Source organism: Zea mays, chromosome 5 (assembly GCF_902167145.1).
Source record: "Zea mays cultivar B73 chromosome 5, Zm-B73-REFERENCE-NAM-5.0, whole genome shotgun sequence".
Lineage (NCBI taxonomy): Eukaryota > Viridiplantae > Streptophyta > Magnoliopsida > Poales > Poaceae > Zea > Zea mays.
This window is the reverse complement of record NC_050100.1, coordinates 217483759-217508449: the sequence shown is the minus strand read 5'-3', so window position 1 is coordinate 217508449 and position 24691 is coordinate 217483759. Positions and strand designations below refer to the sequence as shown.

The window sequence follows — 24691 nt, the reverse complement described above, 5'->3', positions numbered from 1 at the left end:
TCTCTTCTTTTCTCTCCTCTTTCCCTTCTTGTCGTCGCCCCTGTCACTATCACTAGATAATGGATATTTAGCAATGAAATGACCCGGGCTTACCACACTTGTAGAAAACTTTCTTGGAGCGGGGCTTGTAATCCTTCCCCCTCCTTTGCTTGAGGATTTGGCGGAAGCTCTTGATGATGAGCACCATTTCCTCGTTGTCGAGCTTGGAGGCGTCGATGGATGTTCTACTTGATGTAGATTCCTCCTTCTTCTCCTCCGTCGCCTTGAATGCGACGGGTTGTGCTTCGGACGTGGAGGGGCCGTCGTGCTCGATGATTTTCTTTGAGCCTTTGATCATTAACTCAAAGCTCACAAAGTTTCCTATGACTTCCTCGGGAGTCATTAGTGTATATCTAGGATTACCATGAATTAATTGAACTTGCGTAGGGTTAAGGAAAACAAGTGATCTAAGAATAACCTTAACCATTTCATGGTCATCCCATTTTTTGCTCCCGAGGTTGCGCACTTGGTTCACCAAGGTTTTGAGCTGGTTGTACATGTCTTGTGGCTCCTCCCCTTGGCGAAGCCGGAAGCGACCAAGCTCCCCCTCGATCGTCTCCCGCTTGGTGATTTTGGTCACCTCGTCTCCTTCGTGCGCGGTCTTTAGCACATCCCAAATCTCCTTTGCACTCTTCAACCCTTGCACCTTATTATACTCCTCTCGACTTAGAGAGGCGAGGAGTATAGTTGTGGCTTGGGAGTTGAAGTGTTGGATTTGTTCGACCTCCTCCGAGTCGTAATCCTTGTCTCCCTTCTTAGGTACCTGCACTCCATACTCAACAATATCCCATATGCTTTTGTGGAGTGAGGTTAGGTGATGCCTCATTTTATCACTCCACATAGAATAATCTTCACCTTCAAACGTAGGTGGTTTGCCTAATGGAACGAAAAGTAATGGAGTGCGTCTAGAAATGCGAGGATAGCGAAGGGGCATCTTACTATACTTCTTGCGCTCATGGCGCTTTGAAGTAGTGGAGGCCGATTCCGAGCCGGAGGTGGAGGGTGACGAAGAGTCGGTCTCGTAGTAGACCACTTTCCTCATCTTCTTCTTCTTTTCACCCATCCTATGGGACTTGATGGAGGAAGAAGATTCCTCCTTGTGCTTGTGGGCGGACTCCCTTGAGTGTGTTCTTCCCGAGCTTGCGGTCTTGTCACCGGTCCCGAGATCCCTCTTGGCGGATGCTCCCAACATCACTTCGAGCGGTTAGGCTCTAATGAAGCACCGGGCTTTGATACCAATTGAAAGTCGCCTAGAGGGGGGTGAATAGGGCGAATCTGAAATTTATAAACTTAAGCACAACTACAAGCCGGGTTAGCGTTAGAAATATAAACGAGTCCGAGAGAGAGGGTGCAAAACAAATCGTGAGCAAATGAAGAGCGAGACACGATGATTTGTTTTACCGAGGTTCGGTTCTTTCAAACCTACTCCCCGTTGAGGTGGTCACAAAGACCAGGTCTCTTTCAACCCTTTCCCTCTCTCAAACGGTCACTTAGACCGAGTGAGCTTCTCTTCTCAATCAAACGGAACACGAAGTTCCCGCAAGGACCACCACACAATTGGTGTCTCTTGCCTCGGTTACAATTGAGTATGATCACAAGAAGAATGAGAAAGAAAAGAAGCAATCCAAGTGCAAGAGCTCAAATGAACACAACAAATATCTCTCTCTAATCACTAAAGCTTTGTGTGGAGTTGGGAGAGGATTTGATCTCTTGGTGTGTCTTGTATTGAATGCTATAGCTCTTGTAAGGTGTAGAAGTGTAGAAACTTGGATACCATTGAATATGGGGTGGTTGGGGTATTTATAGCCCCAACCACCAAAAATGGCCGTTGGAAGACTGCTGTCGCATGGCGCATCGGACAGTCCGGTGCGCCAGCCACGTTAGCTAGCCGTTGGGGTTCGACCGTTGGAGCTCTGACTTGTGGGGCCTCTGGGCTGTCCGGTGGTGCACCGGTTAAGTCTTGTAGACTGTCCGGTGCGCCAACTGCGTGTGCTCTGACTCTGGCGCGCACTGTAGCGCATTGAATGCGGTTGCAGACGACCGTTGCGCGCGAAGTAGTCGTTGCTCCACTGGCACACCGGACAGTCCGATGCGCACTGGACACTGTCCGGTGACTCACCGGACAGTCCGATGAATTATAGCAGAGCGGCCTCTGATTTTCTCGAAGTTAGCGAGTTCAGCTTCGAGTGCCCTGGTGCACCGGACATTGTCCGGTGCGCCAGACCAGGGTGCCTTTTGGGATGTCTTTTGCTATCTTTGTTTGAACTCTTTCTTGGTCTTTTTATTGGCTTATTGTGAACCTTTGGCACCTGTAGAACTTACAAACTAGAGAAAACTAGTTAGTCCAATTATTTGGGTTGGGCAATTCAGGAAATATGTGTAAGACTAATTCCCTTTCAGTCGTCCCCCTCCCTCCCTCATGTGCCACCCATCCGCAGCGTGACAGCACACGATGATGGTTCGCACTCTCACGCCAAGCGTTGCTGACGGGGTGGCGCTGCTGGTGCCGCTGTGGGGGAGGGAGTTGCTGCTGGCGGCGGCGGCGCGGCCGCACGCCCGATGGATCGCGGTGGATTCGTGGGTGTTGGTGCGTGTCTGAACGACCTCTGGAAGGGGCAGGGCGACACGGCGAAGTGCGCGGCGACGGGGCAGGTCACTGGAACAACAACGTGGGCCGTGGGCGTCAAGAGGAGTGCTGGGATGAAGGTGGCCAGCGCAGCCGGCGTGGCCATGGGCATGGGGAACCACGTCCTCTACATGCTTGCGCCCGTGCCGCTCTGAGATTACCCCTTCTTCCAGGTGCAGTTAGCCATGTCCGGGTGCATCCGTGCGACTCCTCCCTTCCCATCTCCCCTCGCTTCGTGTTTTATCTACACATCTTGTCCCTATGCAACTATTGGCCGCAAGTATGGTGATGCAGTTTTGTTAGCGACCTGCAAATGCATTTGAACTCATGATCACTTTAGTAGCCTTCGGATATACTGTGTCATGTCCTCTATATTTTTAAAATTGTATCGTTTTCCTAGAAATTTGTCTGATCTTCTCCTTTGTTATGTTCCCCTGTTGTGTGCTGCACTTGCTGCTACCGTGAAGAGTGGTGTCCAGGAGACTGAAAAGCACTGCTGAGGAGACTGAAATTATCTTATTGTCTTGAAGACCGAAGCTACCTGTTACGTACTTATCTATCTAGCTTATGTTCCTAACTTATCATGTCACAGAAACTGAAGTTTTATGTACGGTGATAAGAATGTCACTGCCTGATCTTTTCCTTCACCATGGAGTTGAAGGAGAATAGACGTGCTTTTGCAATGGTGTACAGGGTGACATTGGCAATGCCGCATTCAGTCTCTCATCAGTCACCACCAGGCTCAAATGGCTAGAACCAATCCTAGGTGGCCTACACATTTTAAGAGCTGATTTTTTTTCTTAATTTAAAGGGGTCAGATCTCCTGTATTTTTTTTAAAAAAAAAATAATTTCAGATTATCACTAACTTTTTTTAGGAACTAAATGTGCTCTACTTGATGGACATCTTAAGGACTGCAGCGATGCTTCAGAGAATTGTAGATACATATAAAATAGGTGAGGTACTACTGCTTTCTTTTTTACCTTTTCAAATGTCTGTCACTTACGTCAGTATTTTTTAACCATAAGGAATTGAAAACTAATGATTTCCCTTTGCTCTCTGCCACACGAACATTTTATTACTCTACTTACCATCCTATATACTCTAGAAAAGGAGCTCGATTCAAGATAGGTATGTGTTTTAAACTTGCTTATAAAATTATGTTTCTTTCATTATATAGTTATTTACAAATTGTATTCATTTTCCTTTTCGTTTATAAAGCTTAGATATATCTTAAATGAATTGTTTACCTTTGTTTTCCTCGCGAGGTGGATTACACATTGTAAGAACTAAGAACTAAATCTGTTTTTTTTCTTATTTTAAAGAGGACCAGGTCTCCTTCATTCTTGGAAACAAGAGACGATCTCAGATTATCACTAACCTTTTTATGAGCTATAAATGTGCTCTGCTTAACGGACATCTTAAGGACCGCATATTCAGAGAACTATGGATTCATATAAAACGGGTGAGATCCTACGACTTCCTTTTTTACCTTATCAAATACCTCCTGTGTCAAGCCCTTTGCTTGACCTGTGTTTGCTTAGTATTACTAACAAATCATGAAGCCTTTGATTAAGTCTATGCTTGCTTAGTGTTACTAAGAAGTCATAAAGCCCCAACGAGTTTCTCTAGCTGAATATGAAGCAGTCACTATCTGTCCTTGATTGATCGAAACTAATTTGCATGGTTCCTTTTGTGCACAACAACATGAAACATAAATCTTGAAGATTATGTCACTGTAAGAAGTAGGTGTTCTTTATGTTTAGAGAGAACTAAAAAAATGGTTTACATGTATCTGGAGCCTTCCGAACACAAAACAATTTACACGCGCGTTGGCGCGCGCCAGTTACTAGTTCAGTAACGACGGAGGACCAAATAAATTTTAGGTAAGATGAATACGATAATATATATAATAGAGTACGATTCAAAACTATAGTTTCAATACGCATGTACATGCAAGATGCGATGAGTTAATCACACGAGTGTATTATTTTTTATCCGGCCTCTCTTCAACAAAGTGTTAAAAATTAATGAACCATTTACTTAACACTAATGAATAAAAAACAATGAAAATATTAAACAGGCAAAAGTTGTGCACCATATGCTAATTAGCTACATGACTAACTACTCCTGTAATAGTGCTAGCCTAGGCGATGGCCAATGGACACGAGCTATTTTATACTCCCTCCATCTCAAATAGTAATTTATTTCACTTTTTTTGTTAAGTTTGACTGACTTGTCTTATTTTTTCAAAAAATAAAAATTTCAAAGCCATACTTAAAGTATATTATATGCTAAACAGTATTACAGTAAAAATTAATGATTATTATAATTTATTTGAATAAAACGAGTCGATCAATTAGGTTAAAAAGCCATACAAATTATAAATTGAAACTTAGGGAGTACCACCTAACGTGATAGTGCCATGGTCACTCGTTGTATTTCGAGTGGCCTGGCCTCAAGAGAAACCCATTTAGACCCAAATAATAGCCAAAACTATTTGTTCCCTTCCTCGTGGTCTCACTAAAAAGCTAAGACAACTGACAACTGAAAATAAATAATGTTAGGTAGATACTTAGGATGTACCTCACCATACCGGGTGCTACGCCCCTAACTGGTACATTCATGGCACAGTGACAGGTAGTAAGGTGGATGGGATGAGAAACTTGGTCCGAGTTCGAGATGGTTTGTCGATGAAAGAGGTTTGAGGGTTAATTGGCAAAGGGTCTGAAACGAACACACATCGAACAGACAATATTGGATAGTGGGATCGACCAAACGGTTAATGCATTAGAGGGTGACGATGGTGGCTGTAGGGTCTTGCTCGCCTCGTGACTCCATGCATTGCAGACGTGAAAGGCGACAACGCCACGATTGGTATCTATGACGGTGCTCCTTTCCTCATCGAACCTAACGATCACTTCTATCACGTTGACATCTGGTAGTCCCATTTGCACGATCATCGTCTTCATCACGCTGTTGTATGTTTGTGGGGGCGCGTCATTGATGTACCGTATACATGTTCAAATGGTTCAGATCTATTAGACATCTCGTGGCCTGGCATGGTTTAGTCCGGCCCCTTATCCATCGTGTATGTGTCGCCTCGGGCCAATCAATTTGCCTTCATGTTGTGCCTAGACCTTAGGTGCGACATGACACGCTGGCCTGTTATAAACGGATTTTGTCTTTCTACTTTTCAAAAAAAATGTATCTACTATATAAAACACCAATTTCCATAGTACCACTATCATCGTGCTCCCTAAACTTAAATGGTGAAGGCTAAAATTATGCAGAAATGGGAATTCGATGTTGTTGACTCCAAACCAGTCTACTATATAAAGGATCACTTTTCATGGGTTCGACCATCAAACCCACATTCACAGCTAGGGCTGGAAACGAGTCGAGCGAGTTCGGCTCGCCCATTGTACGAGCTTAAGGACGAGGCTCGGCTAGGCTCGGCTCGACATTGGCTCACAAGCTAATTTGGCTCGGCTCGCGAGCCACGCCTTGGTAAATACAATTACATTATATATTAAATTAACAATATTTAAATATGAAATATCTAATCAATATTCAATATTATGACAATCTAAAAGTTGAATTGTCATATATCTATCATTAAAGACTAAACAATGACACAATAATCTAGTATGATTCTGCAAATTGATTAATCTAGTACAGTTGGTGCAATTCGCGGGTCGGCTTGGCTCGACACGCTTCATCGACGAGCCCAAGAACAGGCTCGGCTTGACTCGTGAGCCTCGAGCTTATTGTCCAGCACTATTCACAGTCACCTAGCCAACAGAATGTTGAATGCACATGTCTTTGTGTTTTATACTACATACTTAAGCATAAATGAAAACCATAGCAACACACAAACATATCTATATTATGCTTGAGTATATAATATAAAACATAAAAAATTGTATGTTTTGTTGGCTTTTTAAGTGAGAATGTGATGCCAGCAACAGAGACTCAAACATCCAATTTCATCTTATTTTTGTAGAAAGTAAGAAGGGTGACACACGAACGGAGAAATTCTTATTTTATATTAGCAGAGATAAGAGCTGCAACTTTCATATTAAGAGATATTAGCCTACCAAGCCTAAGGGCGTGTTTGGTGTGTGGCATGTGGCGTCACACCACGCCTAAGTTGTGGCGGCCGAACCGGCCGCCACAACTGCGGCGGAAAAGTGTGGCCGGTGGCGGCGGCTTAGGCCAGCTATCAAACACGCCCTAAGGCTGTTCGCAGCGGTTTCCTCTAAAATTCTCCCCCTATATCACTTTTTTGGGTCACATCATCAACATTTTACCCCCTACTTCGTCTCCTGCAGCGGTTCCCCCTAAATTATTCCCCTGTACTCCACTACAACATAAAATATCATTTTCTATACATACTTTTCATCTACTATTAATTTTTCTTCTACTAAAAATTAGAAGTGGGCCCACATCAACAATACTTAGAAGGCAACCACACGCACGCCAGAACGAGGGGGAGAGAGAAGCAGACCTTTAGACTGACTGCAACGCATGCCCCTTCCCCTCCCCTCCGCTAATACTGTTCATCGTATAGGGGCTACAGTGAACCCCTTCCTCGCGCAGCGGCGAGCGCTACCCTCTCCCCTTCCTCGCGATACTCTTCTCTCTCACGCCAGATGCAGGGGTTCACTGTAGCCGCCCCCTCGCCTGCTTCGCGCGGAAGGAGCCGCCCGCGCCAGACACCGGAAACTTCTCGCTCCACCTCGCTCTGTCTCGACGCGTCCGCGGAAGGGCGATTTTTTGCGGCGACGCGGCGGCGGATCTCCTGTCGGCCGGTGGAGTCGGCCCCGGCCCCGGTCGGGTGCGCAGAAGACGAAGTCGACGTCGTGAGCACGCAGTGCCGTTCGCGACCGAAGACGAAGAGGGGTCAAATCCGCTTCCGCCGAGGTTCGTCGCGACCGATTCGTTGGCTTCCGTCTCCGACCATCGACGGCTCCATCAGATCCCGATGTAGACGCTTCGATTCGGCGTGTTGCAGGCGAAATCTTCCCTTCTTCAGGTACCACCATCGTCTGCCGCGTAAAATCAATACATGTTTGACGAATGTTTTAGAACACCACTCGTTTTCTTGAATAACCCAAGTTGATTTTGCCGACCCCATACGACTTCAACCAGATCCACACTTCTAGTGTGACCTGTGTACTTGTTACGGTTTTGGTCATCGGATTTAGCACCCGTAAGAACAACCTTTCTCTGTAGCCACCGCTGGGATGGCCAAACCTACACTAATTGGTCTGGGCATTCGGAACAACTTGGAACCCTACATTTCGGCGTCATGTTTGTAGGAGATGGAAACGGTCGACAATACAACCACATCAGTTGACCCGTACTTGCCAATGCAACCAAGGTTTTGAAACTGTTAGTTGCGTAACCTTACCCCTGCCAGTCAATTCCATTTTCCCACTGATGTTCAGTCAACTCAAGCAGCTATTAATTTACTTAACAAATTCTATTTGTATCGTTTCTGAGGATTGTGACCCTTTCTTACCATTGTTGTCTTCACCAATATATGGCATTCAACTCACTCCTTGAGTATGTCACAATTCAGTGTGGTTGCATGCAATAAATTTATGTTCTTTCTTGTTCATTACAATTCATGACATGTTCATTTACTTTGTAATATGATTCTCTGCCTGAACATGTGTTTCACCCACCAACATAAGTCATGTTCAAGACTGAAATATTCCTTACTCAGTACAATAGATGTTTCATCTGTATCTGCATGTACTATTTTCATTTGTAGTTGTATGCCATACACTTGCCTTACGTTTAATTATGTTTTTAATGTTGATGCTTTATGTATGAAAACATGTGACTGCCTACAAGTATTTGAGTGCTTTTGGCAAATTTATTCTTTGCATGTGTCTTTATGGTTTATAAATCGTACTGTACAATTGATATGTCATCTTCATTTTACTTGATCGGTACATTATGGACAAGTACATGTTTCTCAAGTGGCTTAACATACATTGGCCTGTTATCTTTCATCATCATTATGTCATATTCATCTGTATGTGCATGTACACTTTTTTTCAAGCTCTGTTACATACAGTTGCCTTAAGTTTCCTATAAGTTTGTAATGGTCATGCTTTATTTATGAATACATGTCGGTGCATACAATTTTGTAGGCACTCTTTTTGGGAACTTTATTGATTCCATGACTGCATATGCTTTATAAGGGTTTCCACATGTTACTTCATATATTAAATGTTTGCAGCGCATTTGATCATGGCATCCTCGACAGAAGAAAACATGAAGGCTTTGATGAAAGTCCTTGTAGACTGTGCCGAGGATGCCACAAAATCCCTGGGGGGCTTAGTAGATCATGCATTAGACCACATGCATGATGAAGAGATCCTAGCTAGGACATTGTTTGCCATGAAAGAAAAACTAGAGTTGCTTCAGCAGGATGCCTTAGAGGCAAAAGTCCAAGCATTTCTAGAAATAGCTAAGTACGAGTGGGATGACATCAGTGTTGAACCTCCCTCTCCGTCACCCCCTCCAACAGTTACTGATCCTTCTATTGATGAAGAGGAGTTCTACTGCCCCGACGTCAGTGATGAGTGGTACTTCAGTGATTCGGATAGGTCTACACGTAATAGCTACTGGAATCTGTATTAGGTACATGTATTCCAGTCAAAGGTACATGACATGCTTTTGAACTACCATATGTCATGTATGTCTAAGTCTAAGTGGTACCCAGTTACATGAAGTACCAAGAATGATGTAAGGAATTATGTAGTGTGTGATTATGTTGAGTACTATTTGTTATGTGCATCGTTTCGTACTGAAACAGTTTATGCCACACTATTATTATAACTGTGCTCATATAAATGCTTCGTATCTACTACATTTCTTGAACTGCTTCTGTACATTTCAATCAGTTTACAGCATATAACTAAATTTGTCCCATCTCCACAATTACTAGAATGGACCCAGCAAACAATGCCACATCTTCGCAGCCCATGTCAAATGGCTCAAGTGGTCAGCAATTTCCTCCTCCACACCCTTTATGGCCTACGAGTTACATGCAGCAGAGTCCTATGGATTGTAACTTTATGGGAAACCTCAATTTTCCAAACCCTGCTTAAGGTCCAACAACAATGTGGGCTCCCATTCAGACAGGAAATAGTACTTCCCAATCTACCATGATTCCGGCCTCACAATCAGCAGTGTACTGGAATCATTACATGAACTTTGTCAAGAATCCTCTTGGGTCAGCTGAAGTGAATCCTTTTCCTGATTCCATTCCTCCTTCAAATACTAGTACACCATTGCAGGGTTCCAATACTATACCTTCATTACCTGTCAACTTGGACTCAGATGCTGAACATAGTGTTCATGACATCAATAGTCCAGAAAAGAATGCACCTCCTGTTTAGAAACATAAGAGGTCGAAGGAACAAAACTTTACTGGGTCTGAAGATCTTCTCCTTTGCACAACATGGTTGCAAATTAGCAGTGACCCTGTTGTGCACACTGGACAACGTAGGGAGGGCCTTTGGGCTCGAATTGAAAAAAGGTACAACGAACATAGGGGGCAGTTTCCTTGTAGAGTAAACAGAGCCCTTAGCAGCAAATGGGACAAGATTAGAGCAGATGTTAGTAAGTTCTCTGGCTACTACGCAAGAGTTCTAAGAGAGAAACAAAGTGGCTTAACTGATGACGACAAGGTAAGCCTTTTTGTATAGACTTTTATTCATGTTCGTATGACAGTATACATGTTCACAAAATATTGTAATGAAACCAAAATTTCTACAGACATCGAAGGCGGCAACATTGTTTGCACACGAGGAGAACAAACCTTTCCATTACATGCATTGTTGGCACCAACTGAAGGGGGAACCCAAATGGGAGAGCATCTGTAGTGGACATTCGTTCTGAGGATTGAATGCAAATCCAATTGGATCTACAGGTACTCCATCTGTTGATGCAAATGAAACTGATAGTGCATCTGCTGGTTTGACAGGAAAACGGCCGCGTGGTCGTGATTACAGTAAATCAGAGAGAAACAAAGCTGCATCTTCTTCATCTCCAGAATACCTTAGCTGTTTGCAAGAAATAACTGAAAAAACAAATTCAGAGGTCCATAGAAAAGGGTGGAAAGAAAGAAAAGTGCTCAGAAGAAGACATAGAAATATGGAAAAAGAGGTCGGAATTGGAAGCACAAAAGGTAATCATTCGACAAAGGGAATTGAAACTTCAAGAACTGGAATCGGCCAAAAAAAGATTGCAAAGGCTGGAGTCAACAAATGAAGAAGATGTCGATCCAAAAGTATGGATTATGATGAAAGAACAAAAAAAATTGCAACAATTCATATTTAGTTTTGAGTAAACGATTTATTCGGTGACTCAAAACTTGAGCTTGTGCACGAAACCGGTTTGCATTATTTGTTTAAGTTTTCAGAAATATGTTTGTGAGACCATTATATTATTGTTCGAACCATAAGTCGTCAAGGAAAATTGTGCTGTCACTTATGTTGTATCGTGTTGTAATACAAAATAATTATGTCTGCGTGCTGTGAACATGTTTGATTATAATTTGATGCATTTGTTTGTCATGGTCTTGTCGGTCCAAAAATCACGGCAACTTTGTTTTCATTTGGAATGTTATGGTTTGGTTGGAACCCGAAGTGATGTGTGTACTCCTTTGTAATGTTATTGTTTACATGGCACCGTACTAGTTATGAATGTACACAATAACTAAGCACAGTGGCGAAACATGATTCATAGAATTCCGGATATTTATTTGAAGACCGATAAGTAGGACAGGACAGTGCACATTACAATTACTAAATTGAACTTGAAACTACATAGCAATGAAAAGACATGTTTACATGCTTCCACGCCGAGCCCACAAATGCTCGACAAGATCCTTTTGGAGGGAGCACGATCTATCTTGGCGACGAAGATCGAAGTGGTTTATCACCCATTCCGCCCTTCCTTATGCAATAAGTTGAGATGGTTCAATGCCTGAAGTGTTGTCTCCAAAATCAATATTAGCAGCAAACGCCCCTTCGTCTTCGACAATCATGTTGTGCATGATGATGCAAGCTGTGATTATCTCAGTTAAACGATTATGATCCCAACCATACGCTGGACCTCACAGCACCGCCCACCGAGCTTGAAGAACTCCAAATGCACGCTCAATATCCTTTCGATAACTTTCCTGCATCTGTGTGAAATATACTTTCTTTTGCTCATATGGATGTCTGATTGCTTTTACAAAAGTTGGCTTGTTGGGGTAAATACCATCAGCTAGGTAATAACCGAAGTTATAAGCATTACCATTAATTGTATAATTGATTGGTGGCATTCGACCGGTTGTCATGGGGTCGAATACTGGTGATCGGTGCAGCACGTTGACGTCGTTGTTTGTCCCTGGCATGCCAAATCCAAAGATCATACGTTGCTACCGCTTCTAGTATCATGGAAGCTCATCCATTTCTGCCACAAAACTGACCACGCTAGGACGTAGGACAGTTCCGCCACTCCCAATGCATGCAGTCTATAGAACCCAACATTCCAGGAAAACCCCTTGATTCGCTATTGTGCATGATGCGTGTTATGTCAGCTTCATTAGGAGTTCGTAGATACCACCCACTAAAGTATGCAATGATTGCGCGACAAAAATGATGAAGACATTCCCTAGATGTGGACTCCCTAATTTGAATGTACTCGTCTACCGCATCAGAAGGTAACCCGTATGCAAGTACCCGCACTGCCGCACATACTTTTTGTAGGGGACCCAGTCCTGGCATGCCTGTTGCGTCAACCCTTTGTGTGAAGTAAGAATCCTGCTGTTGAAGTCCTTGCAAGATGCGGAGAAACAGAGGCCTACTCATGCGGAACCTAATAAACGAACATACGATAGTAGTAAATACTATGGAATTATCATACCCTATTCGAATAACATGAAGTGCGTACCTTCTACGAAAGACGTGGGGTGGATACACTGGGTTCGGTCCGAAGTAGTGATGGTGGATAAGGTTTTCTCCAGCAAAATGATCCCTGTGAATGACGCGGCGAGGTAAACGGGACCGTCATCGGTGATGACGTGTGGCCTCTATGTTGAGGGTAAGAAGATTGACAAGCAGAAGTGTTTCGTCCTCACTATCACTGGAATCAGAATCATGTTCCCTATGCCTGTGAGGCATACCGTCAAATGGCTAACTTGTTGAACAACTCTTCTATGTGGGTACACATGTGAAGAGAAGTATTGCATATATATAGGGGAGAGCAATGTGACTTCAGGGGGAAGCAAGTGCCTTCCGTTGAAAGCCAACCATGGCTTTCGTTGCAAGACAAGTGCGGCTTGCCACGCACGACTCGTCGAGTTTCTCTGACCGTAAGCGTGGTTTTATATATTTCGTACGAATATATTTGAAAATTTATGACGGACCATAATTGAGCAACAAAAGTATGCAATTACGAATTAAATGTTAACTGCAATGGTGTTTTATATATTTTGCGCCAATTTAAATGAAACAAATAAATTTTTATTTTTATTTTTTTTAAAGAAGCGCAACATGTCGGACGTGTGGAAACAAATAAAATTAAAACAAAAATGAAGTTGGTTAAGTTAGTTATATGGAACTGTATATTTAATGAGTAGAGGGATATATAGGGGAAAATTTAGGGGGAACGGTTGCGGGACGAGTGAAAATAGGGGATAAAATCTTGCTGACGTGGCTGCATAGTAACGTTTAGGGGGGGGGGAATTTAGGGGTAACGCTTGCGGATAGTCTTACGAGCCTTGCTAGGGGCAGCGCTGCGGCGATTTTTGCCTCCTGTGGCCGGCATACTGAGAGGAGGGGGCGGGCTGCGGCATGCGCTGCGGGCAGTCTAGATGTGTTTGGTTCGGTGTCAACGAGGGATGGGATAGGATCAAATCTGGTTGACCCCGTCCCTTGTTTTTTGAGGGATGGCTCCATCCACTATTTTTGAAGAATATTTCTTGACCCTGACTCTGGACCTCTAAACCAAACATGGGTCAACTCAAAATAATCTCACCCTATCCCTCTTCATCCTTTCTCATCCATCCATCCAAACACTACCTAAAACTCTTCCAAACACAGAAGGCCCAGCCAAAACAGGGCATGGAGTTGTTGTTGGGCTCGACCTGTAAATATTATCTGGCGAGACCGCGTCGGTCGTGTCACGTTTTGCTCCAGTCCCTGAAACGAAAGAGTTGCGGGGGTAAAAGAAAAAAAATCTAGATCCTTCTCTCGTTCAAGCCCACAGAATCCACCAAGCCACGGCGTCACCGCCAGCGCTACTGCCATCTCGGGGAAGGAACCGAACCGACCCCTGAAAAGAATTCGGTGCGTCGGAAGGAAGAGCAACCCTGCGGTGGTGGAGCGAGGACCCGGGTTGAGGGATGTGGTGGGAGTGGGAGGGCGACGGTGGTGAGGCGCCGCGGGAGGAGACTCCTGTGGACTTCGATTTCATCGCCCTCCTCGCCAAGCCCAAGGTAACGCGCGAGCGCGACGGAGACGCTAGCCCCGCCGCCGTTGTCCCCTCGATCCTGCCACGGTGCCACTCGAGCTGCCTGTATTTTAGAGACCATGTCACGGAAAATCGAGTTCCACTTTTTCTCATTCTCGCGCCTAGGGTTGTTTGGTATCGTGTTCTATGCTAATTGCGCATCTGTGTTTGCAGGATTACTACAAGATACTGGAAGTAGATTACTATGCGTCTGAGGAGACGATCAGGTCCAGCTATATCCGCCTTGCACTGGTTAGTATCTGACTCGCCAACAAAATGACTATTACTAGTAGCACTAGTCTTTAATTTTGTAGCTCACTGTTCCTATACAAACTTAGTTACCTGAAGTGGTATCCTCCTCCGCGGTTTACTCCATTGACGATACTATTTCTGCTGATGGAGATCTTTTTATTGCTCTCCCGGTCTCCCCTCCTATGGAGTTCCGCTTATAACAACTATTAATTTTTTATTGTTTCCTTTTTGTTGTAGAAATGGCACCCTGACAAGAAGCAGGGGCAGGGCGAAGAGAATTCAACCTCCAAATTTCAGGAAATTAACGAGGCATACCAAGGTGAGCTTGATTAATTGGCCAAGAAGCAAATTGTTAGCAGGAGAAAAGGTTGCAGTCCGCCATTCCTATTCATGTGTTGCATAAACCATCGTTAGTGTCCCCGAATTGCATTCAAGCAGCATATTTTCCTCGTACTTCTATTTACCTTTGTGTTTTTCTGTATAACCTTAGAGTTGAGAAGTAACAAAGTGCCGTACCAGGCTAGATGTTAGTGTTCACTAATGTGCCTACATGTAACTGTGAGATATATGGCCATGGTTCCTCAGCCATCACTGTCACATATTATGGTAAATTATTCTCAATTTTGTGGTACTCTTAGACTATCTCTAGCAGCTTATCATACCATACCCATATTCAAACTACACTCTACAAACAGTGCGTTGTATAGCGCAAAACGATGCAAAACAGTATTTTTGGTGATCATGTGGGTGAACTGCTATACATTGCACTCATATGGTCACTCAAAACACTGTTTTGCACCATTTTGTATTGTACATTGCACTGTTTGTAGAGTGTAGTTTGAATATAGGTATGATTAAATTACTGGAGATAGTCTTAGGAGTTTTAGAGGAGTTGTTACCACATCTCCACTAGGCTAGGAATATTTAAGACTTACGAATTGTTAAGGAGTAACAAATAATTTAGATATCCGCACTGCTGCTCATAGTCATAGATGCTCTGTTTCCTGTTCTTTAATGATGACACGATATCTTAGTTTTAAGATAGTTAAGTACCAAATCAGATCGGAATATAACCATGAACGCTAGTCAGTGTTTTTTTGGGTATGAAGCAAGCAAAATCTCATGTAGATGCTGCTGCTGAACTGCTCCAAGACTAAGAATATGCCCTTGTACAAGAGATGGGATGCAATGGCTACCATAAATCTAAACAAAAAAATGCCTATTATATTTATTGTTCGCAGCAGCTCCAGCCAGTTATAAACAGAAGTGCAGTGACTGTCCTTGGCTCGTAGCTCACTAGCTTGACAACGCTTCTGTGTTCATTTAAGGCGAATTATTTGTTGCTTGCTTCTTGCAAGTATCTTGGATAGTTTGTTATATTAGAAGGCTCTGAAACGGTGCATTAGATTTGTAGGCAAATATCAGGTATAAACATATCCATATAGCAGGCCATCACACTTGAGCAGTTGAGCCACATCTGTAAAACATTATGATCTTTTTTACTGTAATTTATCATCAATCCAGCTCTAGACTATAGAGAAAGCTAAATGTGTTGATAAAACAATTCCTTTTTCTTAAAGAAGTATTATTTCACTATGGTCTTCACTTCTCATTCTATAAAAGGGAAGGCATAGCATGGTCTGTAATGATACATCTTGTGTTATTGTTTCTGAAGCCCCAGCTTTTTCTTTAACAGTTCTGAGTAATCCAGCAAAAAGGCAAGAGTATGACAAAAAAGGCATTCTATACGTTCAAGATCAGAATGTAGTGGTAAGCATTCGGCAACGATTTTTTTGGTTATCTTGTCGTACAATGGTTCTCACACATTGTGTTCTTTTTTGCCAACAATTTCAGGATTACCTGAACCGGCACAAGGGGCTAATACTTACGTGCAATGGTCTTGGTATAAGGTACTCAGTATGGTGAACACGCTCAAGGGCCCACAGTTTGCACTCATCTGCAGTCTTGGAGAATCTGTAATGTATGCCATCAAAATTTATTTTCATCCCTTGTGTGCCATAGAATGGCATATATGGATTTTTGTGTGTATGACAGGTGGGGCCAGTGGGGATGAAAATAATTTCTGATGACATACAGGGAAGCCTTTGATCTGAAAATGGTATAGTGCAGCAGTGCCATGTTTGAAAGCCAAATATTGACCACTTGAGTTCATCCTACAAGGCTACAACAGAGTTGATTTTTATTTGTCGATCAGCTGTTGTTGAATGAAAGAGGCAGATATGTTCCTGCTGCTCCTTGTATGTAACATACTGTTCCTAACCATGCAATGTAAGCGTTTGTTTCTGTCTTGGCGCTTTGTATTGACGTTATGTGGACCTGAATGTCTGTGGAAAAACAGAGTGGTATCATGCTCCTTCCCCGGAAACTAGTACATCTATATCCTCATTAACATACTCTCTCCGTTTTTATTAGATACTGTGTTAGCTTTGTCATTGATTTTAAAAAATATATAGATTCATGTTATTTGGTTCATGTTTTTAGATTCTGAAATACTTTGATAATATATAGTTTCATTAACATACTCTCCGTTTTTATTAGATACCCTATTGGTTTTATCCTTCTCTCTAGTTTTTATTAGATACACATTTATATCTTTGATTATTGATTTAAAAAAAAAGATATATAGATTTATGTTTTTAGATTTCAAAATACTTAATATAATTTATATGCTGTAAAACTAAGTATTCTTAAAACGGTTAGTCAAAGATAACAATGTTTAACTTAGGATAAAGCTAATGTGACATGTAAAAAAACAGAAGGGAACTTTTTCTGGGTATAGTTCAAAGGGTATGCTTGGTACTGCACTGTGTACATGACAAAACGTACATCCTTTTGTAGGGATGTGGTTACTACATTATAGAAGAGGATTTCAAAAAGAAAGGGATATCGTTGTTGGAAGTCAGCTAACTTGAGCTGCAGCTCAGCCAAACAGGCATATGAAGTGTTTACTGGACAGTAGCAAATAGGAGTCCGAAACTTGCATAGGAGTGGGAAGAAGTAAGATACTAACCGTATTCACCTTTTTAAAGCTTTACTCGACAGTATACACATAGGATTGAGTAAAAAAAAAATCCATATTGACCTGAAGAAGCGCACTAGCCGAACTTGGGGTCTGATAACAATTAACAGACCCCATGAGGAGACAATTTAGATACATGACCTTCTTTACCCATTCAGAAATATTTCAAACGAAAGGGAGAAAACCTAATAATAAGCTGGCTGTAAAGCCTAAACACGTGGCAAAAGGTCGACGATAGATCAAATAATCCTCTGTTTGAGATCTTCGAACTTTGCAAACAGTTCATCTCTGCTTTCCTGCATATATAGAAAAATTGAAAAAGGAAACCGATCTTCAGGTCACCGAGGACACAACAGAAACACGTACAATCTTCAGACTGGAGGATTCAGATGTACCTTGAAAAGGAGATACCGTGCGATGAACCAAATTGTGTAAGCAGTTCCTATTAATTCCAGCAATTTTGGGAGCTGTTTACGAGTCAGCCAAGCAGGTTAGCGAACATTTGGTACTAAAACTAACTGTAGATTTCATGAAAGGATACTGTAACTTCTGTACCAGGGGGACTGAATCAACTGCAGCAACAACAGAAGATAGGATCCATAAAGCAATAAAAGCACCAAATCCAGTGAGGATTAAAGTCGGAGTCACTTCAATGTTCAACTGGAAAATATAGGCACGGTAGATAAGTAAGCAACAAGATAGTCTGTATCTGAAAAATAAACTATCTTCGCATATAAAAGCTGCTACATGTAGTATCTTTTTTATTCTAAAAATAATCAATGCATTCTCAAAATAAAATATGCCATAGCACGATAAATCTGGCATAATCTGGACCAACAAAACTAAGATATTCACAATTTCATAGCATGTTGTTCCTTTGGAGTTCTAGAGTTCTGCAGATATAAATGATTAAATAGAGCTTAATCACTCATAGGGATGAAAACGGGACGGATACAGCCGGATACATGGTCATCATGTATCCTACCATAATGTATTTCTCTCGGATACGAGACCGGATACGGGTAGTTAAGATTTGAGACGGATATAGGACATGACTGGGTAATAATCTGGGCGGGTAAGAAACGGATAACAGATACTACTCGGGTAGGTACCGGATAATTGTCGGGTAGTTCGTCCCGATGATATTAATTGTCCAACCACCCAACAAATACATAAATTAAGCAATATATAATCATGTATTTGATATATCAAATGTAGGAAAGGAAACCGATAAAATTGACATCATGCAGTTCAAATTTACTAATTACAAGGACATTGTAGAACCAATACCGCAATATTAAAAATTCATAAAATATTCTAGTTTCACTAAAAAAAATTACAAATAAGTTACAAAAACAAATAAACATTTTATACGAAGATAACTCAAGTCCTCATATGAAAATAATAAAGTAAAGTACTGATTATATTGAAACTTGGATACTTATAGTGATTTCACATGCAACTCATACAAATAAGTGACCGTGAAATGGAAAAACGCGAGCATCTTATAGATCTTATGATCCAAACATTTTTTATGGTTATATATGAACATATGTTGTGCCTCCATAAAATTTCATGGTTTTTTTAGGCTATTTATATATTATTAATTTCTTGTCGTAGAAAATCATCAAAATACAATTAAATCCATCAAATAACATAACGTCGACTGAAAATTGCAAATAAGTTACCAATACTAATAAGTAGTCTATACAAAGATAACCTTAAGTTACCACGTGGAGATAACCTTAAGCCCAGTATATTAATTTGATATAAATTTGGAGATAATTTTAATGATTTTGGCCTAAATATATGTTTAAATAAAAATTGATGTACTACAAAGTTATAGATCTCTTCGAGCTCTACAATTTTCATATAAACTTTATCTTCATCCAATTTCATATGTAAAAGTTATGATTTTATAACTATATTATTATGCAGAAAAAGAAAAAACGGGTACCCGAATTCCGGGGTACCCGTATCCGACCCGAATATCAGGGTATTTACCGGGTAGTCCTCGTTTCGTATCCGACCCGAATCCGAAGCTACAGTGTCCGGGTATTACCCGTATACGTCACGAATATAAAAATACGTGAATCCGTATCCGAAAAAACGGGTATTTGTACTACCCGTATCCGGTACCCGACGGGTATACCCGACCCGTTTTCACCCCTAATCACTCAGCTTATTGATTCACAAGCTCTACAGGTAAGATGGTGTCATGGTGATATAAAACTGTCGAGTATCGTAATTAGGGGTACCTGGATTACACCCCTAAACACGCTTAACCCCTAAGCTACCGTGGGACACATTCCCCGAGGTCAAGAAGGCATGAGCCACGATTCGCCCGGGACCCAACTCGGCGGTCGCTCAATACTCTGCCTAGTCCGAACCTGCCCTCGGGCGAGGGTAGCACTCAAGAAAATCCTCGTCCCGTCCGAGGTACCCTCTCCGCGGAACAGCTGTTTCTGCCTCGCCCGAGCCTGTCTCGGGCAGAAGGACAACCCCGAGCCCGACCTCGGTCAAAGGTCGCGGGAACCGCGGAGACATGGGCATTCAATGCGGATACCTACCCCATGTGACACCGCAGTCAAATAGGAGCGACAGGACCGCGGTGCCGTCCACTTTCACCAACTACGATGACGCATGCCCGGGAATAACGACTACTGCTCCCCCACGACGTCTGCAGAATTCAAACAACTTCGGATGGGAAGCGCGTACGGCAAAGCATGGTCTGGACCTCGGAAGGAAACTACGCCTCACCCGAAGCCGGCCCCGGCCTCGGAGCAAACTCCGTCTCGCTCGAGCTCGGCCTCGGCCAACTGTCCCCCGCGAATCCCGCAGAAGGCCACTCCTTCAACTGTTCCAGCCATGGCCTCGAGAAGACTTCCACCTCGTCCAAGCATGGCTTCGGCCTTGATAATATCGACAAAACGACGCCCGACGTCACCAGAAGCTGAAGAGCTGACGTCGGATACTCTACGTTATTGCTAAAAGCTTTTTACCATACTTACCACTGCTCCAACCACTACGACTCAGACAGCTCCTCCATCGGACAAGTTCGGGTACATGTCCGAGCCCCAGAGGCCCAGACCTTGGCCTCGGCTCTCTGCTCGGTCAAAGATGCAAATACAGGAACTAGACATCCCCTTCCCGGCTCAAGTCAACAGCAAGTACGAGGACCATGACAATGGCCATGCTGGCTACAGGGACTCGGACGCTCCTGGTCACCCTCCTTGAGCTATAAATAGAGGAGCCTAGGGCTTCAGGCGGAGGAGGAAGACTTCATGCTTTCCACCTCCACGCGAATATTGGTACTTGCCTCAATCAACCCCATGGACTTGGGATCCTTTCCCTCTCCCGATAAGCTTGTATTTCCTACTGCAAGCACTTAGGAGCAAGTAATATAAGTCTCATCTCTCCTCTGCTGAAAGTAAGGTCTTCTCTTGTCAGAACCAGGATAAAGACTTGTGTCTCCTTGCATCACCCATCTGGACCAGAGCACGTAACACTAATTCACTAGACGGTAGGATCCTCGAGTCAAAACACCGACAAAAACAATACATGATAGTGAGATGTACTATATGCATCACGAAACAGTCTCGTACTGCAATCATGTACATGGTGTGCATTTACTTGGGCCCTCCAAAATCCCAGGACCCCAATTTTTCCAACTACTATACGTTGTATTAGTACTAATCAACAAATTAGATGGATAACAAATAAATTAGCAATAAAATTTCCGTGCCCCGGCCAATCAACTCCTAAGGCTCATGCATTATCCCTACCTCCAATTGATACCCACCATAGAGTCACAAGGAGGCATCTCTCTCACTCACTTTAATCTTTCAATCAACAATCACCATAACTAATGAGTTTTTTTAAATTAACTCACATCTCATTGCAGAAGGATAGCACATTTTAGGTAAACACTAGTGTATCATGGTAGTCAATCTTGCGAGAGTCCCAATATTTGTTTTTGGCAAGGCATAATGATAAGAGAATAGGATCCATTTTTTTCTCAACCTGTAAAACGTTGTTCGGTTATTCCCATTCATATGGAATTGGAGGGGATTGAGATGAATTTTGACTTGCAACAGATTTAAATCCACTCAATCTCCTCCGATCCACATAGATGGAGATTAAAACGAACATGCCCTAATTGGGCCCAAATTTCTGTTTCACGCACCATAAGCCTCAAAATTATCCGATACAGCCCTGACAACGATGTAGGTGATAATGCAATTAACTGGGCCAATCAAAACAGCATTCGTGGATGTTATATTTTCATAGGTGATCCTCTTTATTTTGTATGGACTGCCTAACAGAAAAAAGTTACTGCACTCTCACTATATTAGTCTATTATAGCAATGAGCCAAGGACAGCAGTTTCTGTTTTGCCCAGATGTAGTTATATTGTCAAATTGAGCTTATTGGTTTTCTGTAGGACTCATTTAAGATATAGGATAGGAAAAAAAGCATCCCAGTTCGGTTTAATTCTACATAAGGCTCGTTTGGTTAGGGGTGAATTGAGGAAATTAAATTTCCTCCTATACAAATTTTTGAATGGGAGGGATTAAATCCCCTCAAATCCCATTGAAACCACCACAAAACGAACAAGCGCTTATGTTCGGTTGTATCTAGATCGGAGGGAATTGAGGGGATTAAATTCCTTCCTATATAATTTTGAATAGGAAGAGATTTAATCTATTCAGCATTCAAAACTGCATAGTAAGGGATTTAATCACTGTAGCATTCAAAGGTGGCACCGCATCGGAATCGAAAGGCAAAATAAAGCCGCTGGGACCTGGGACCCTGAACAGCAAAGCAGGTAACGTGTCCGCAGCACGGCGGCGATACCTTGCTTAGAATCTCATCCAGGCCGCCATCATCTGGGGATGATGACGCCTCTGACGGCACCAGCTCTGCCATAGGCGCCTCCGCGGAGCCACTAGGCGCGGCGCTAACCTCCTCGGCCTTGTCGTCGGCAGGCGTATCGGGCTTGTCCGTGACGACGACGGCGTAGGAGGCGGATGCCGGCTCTTCGGAGGGCACCGGGCCAGGCACGGCCGCGCTGGCGCAGCGCCAGACTGAAACGGAAACTGTCAGAGCAAGCGAGACAGCGCGTGAGGTACAGAGTGAGGGCTGGGTATGCCGTACCTCGAGTTGGGATGCGGCGGTGGGGCGGAACGGCGGTGGAGGCAGACGCGCCACGTCGGGGCGGGGCGAAGGATATGGGCGCGGCGGTGGCGCGGACGGAGGATGGGGGTGTAGAGACGCAGAGCTCCATGGTCTGTCCACTACTCCACTCTCTGTGCTCTTTCTTCTTTCTGTGGACGCTGTCCTGGTTGGGTTTTGAGGTTTCTATGAGCCGCGAGGAGGAATGGGGGATGAGGACTTGAGGAAGTACTCCTACTGGTGGAGTGCACCTCCAAGGCTCCTGGTGCTCCTGCAGTCCTGCTCCTGCAGTCCGTTTCCTGCTCGCCCCACAACGGCTCGGCAGTTTGTGTGACGTACTGACGTCCGAGTTCCGACGACTCACGGCTCCCTTGCCTGGCTGTGCGTTTGGGTCTCTGCTGTCTGGGGCCGAGCCGATTCTTGTGCATTGGTGGTTGGACGACAGGTGGTGGCGTGGTGCTTCCGTGCTTTCGCTTTTGCTTCTCTCCTGTTCCCGGGGGGCCGTCATGTCTGTGGAAAGAATCTCCTTTTTTTTAATTTTTTCTTTCGTCGGTGCTTGTCCACTGTAGCAACCATAACTCCATATAGGCAGAAAAAAGTTTGACCATCTGTTCAGTTGCACGCCATGAATTTGTTTTCTTTAGAGGCCGTTCGATTGTTCCGGAATAGAAGCCTGCAACAATTTCTAGCCAGTTTGTTTCTCTAATTTATATAAATTTTGATCAGCTGGATTGATTCCTGGTCTATTCCTGAACAACGCCTAGATCGTATTTAAACGTCTTCGGTCATCAAAGATTGTGAACTAGCATTCATTCTAGCTACTTGAACTATTATCGAAGTCGATGTTTCCTTTTCAAACACCAAACTGACCTCCTAAATCCTTAAAACGCTTGAATTATTTTCTTGTCTTGGTTTGAATTGATTTAAAAAGTGGATTTGTCCTTTTTTTTTAAAAAAATAGGTAAATACTTAATGAATTTTTAAGCCCCATAGAATGGCATAACATTCTATAAAAAAATCTATCAAAACCATGGAGGTAGATTGATACATGAAGAATCCAAGGGGCTATTGTAGCACTCTGAAAATTCAAATCTAGAAAATTTCTCCAACTCGCTCTAAATTCAAAATAAATTTTAAATTTTGTTTTAAAATTTTTGTTTACGAGTTGATCTCAACAAAGAAAATATAGTGATCTATTTTCCCTCCAAAATTCTCCTCAAAATATTCTACAAATATTTTTCCAGACATCTCCTCAAACTCTTTTCAGAAATATTGCATAATATTCCACTGATATTTCTCCAAATATTTTTCTACTAAAAATATCATCAGAATCATTTTTAAAATCCTTACAAATATTTTCTTAATAATTTTCCATTTGCTCATACATATATATGCCTCCGATGTCATACAATAAGCTCTACAATCTAATTTTACTTATCCACGGCTAATACATACTTATCTCCCACTAATCCTCGCTTCCTCCAACTAATCCTCGCCTCCTCCCCTAATCCCCCACCTTGCATATAAATAGAGGGGCAAGGGTCTCCCTCATGCCATCCCAAGCCATTTCATGACAACTCACTCCCACTCACTCCCACACAAGCACAACACAAACACAAGGATCGTTCACTCACTCCCACACAAGCACAAGGATCGTTCGTTTGTTAATTCGATCGTTTGTCCAAATGTTTTTAGTTTGTTCGATCGTTTGTCCGATTGATTATGGTTTTTTCGTTCGACCAAATAATTATTGTTCAGTCGTCATGCTTCCGAAATTCTGATCGTTCATTCGTCCAATCGTTCGACCATTCGTCCGTTCATTCATAATCCCTATTCATCGTTTATCGTTCGTTCATACGAATTATTCATCGTTTGTCATTCGTACGGACTATTCACCGTTCATCGGATCGTTCATACTCACTATTCATCGTTCATCGAACCCTTCATCCTACTATTCATCGTTCATCTAGTCACCCAAATATTTAACTGCTCATCCATCATGTTGTTCAGCTCACCTAAGACCTCCTAGACCAAT

The 24691-nt window shown here is 42.8% G+C and overlaps 2 protein-coding genes across 4 annotated transcripts; one reads left to right on the top strand and one right to left on the bottom strand.

Moving 5' to 3' along the window:
* Positions 1-13811: 13811 nt before the first annotated feature.
* LOC100286147 (uncharacterized) lies at positions 13812-16852 on the top strand. Of its 3 annotated transcripts, none has more exons than XR_002748252.2 (6): positions 13812-14176; positions 14365-14442; positions 14680-14761; positions 16139-16212; positions 16297-16423; positions 16498-16852. XR_002748252.2 is itself a non-coding variant. In NM_001159035.2 (5 exons), the coding sequence occupies exons 1-5, from the start codon at positions 14084-14086 to the stop codon at positions 16366-16368; spliced, it is 399 nt and encodes a 132-aa protein (NP_001152507.2). In that variant the 5' UTR covers positions 13957-14083; the 3' UTR covers positions 16369-16848. The 3 variants fall into 3 exon arrangements, 1 of the variants encoding a protein (NP_001152507.2); XR_002748253.2 differs by having other exon boundaries at positions 13860-14176; positions 16540-16852; NM_001159035.2 differs by having other exon boundaries at positions 13957-14176; positions 16297-16848.
* Positions 16853-17466: 614 nt separating this feature from the next.
* Positions 17467-22888, bottom strand: LOC103627771 (protein CURVATURE THYLAKOID 1D, chloroplastic). Its single transcript, NM_001156482.2, has 5 exons — positions 22639-22888; positions 22339-22568; positions 18038-18142; positions 17878-17949; positions 17467-17778 (listed from the first exon to the last, which is right to left on the bottom strand). Exons 1-5 carry the CDS (start codon positions 22766-22768, stop codon positions 17722-17724), a joined length of 594 nt encoding a protein of 197 aa, NP_001149954.2. The 5' UTR covers positions 22769-22888; the 3' UTR covers positions 17467-17721.
* Between the last annotated feature and the right edge of the window lie 1803 nt (positions 22889-24691).

What these genes read in the sequence shown, in the direction of transcription:
- LOC100286147 (NM_001159035.2), top strand. Translation starts at nt 14,084, where the DNA reads ATGTGGTGGGAGTGGGAGGGCGACGGTGGTGAGGCGCCGCGGGAGGAG. An exon ending in CCCTCCTCGCCAAGCCCAAG is followed by an intron (nt 14,177 to 14,364) that starts GTAACGCGCGAG and finishes CTGTGTTTGCAG; the next exon opens with GATTACTACAAGATACTGGA. An exon ending in AATTAACGAGGCATACCAAG is followed by an intron (nt 14,762 to 16,138) that starts GTGAGCTTGATT and finishes TTTCTTTAACAG; the next exon opens with TTCTGAGTAATCCAGCAAAA.
- LOC103627771 (NM_001156482.2), bottom strand. Translation starts at nt 22,768, where the DNA reads ATGGAGCTCTGCGTCTCTACACCCCCATCCTCCGTCCGCGCCACCGCC. An exon ending in TGGATGAGATTCTAAGCAAG is followed by an intron (nt 18,143 to 22,338) that starts GTATCGCCGCCG and finishes TATATTTTCCAG; the next exon opens with TTGAACATTGAAGTGACTCC. An exon ending in CAGTTGATTCAGTCCCCCTG is followed by an intron (nt 17,950 to 18,037) that starts GTACAGAAGTTA and finishes ACTCGTAAACAG; the next exon opens with CTCCCAAAATTGCTGGAATT.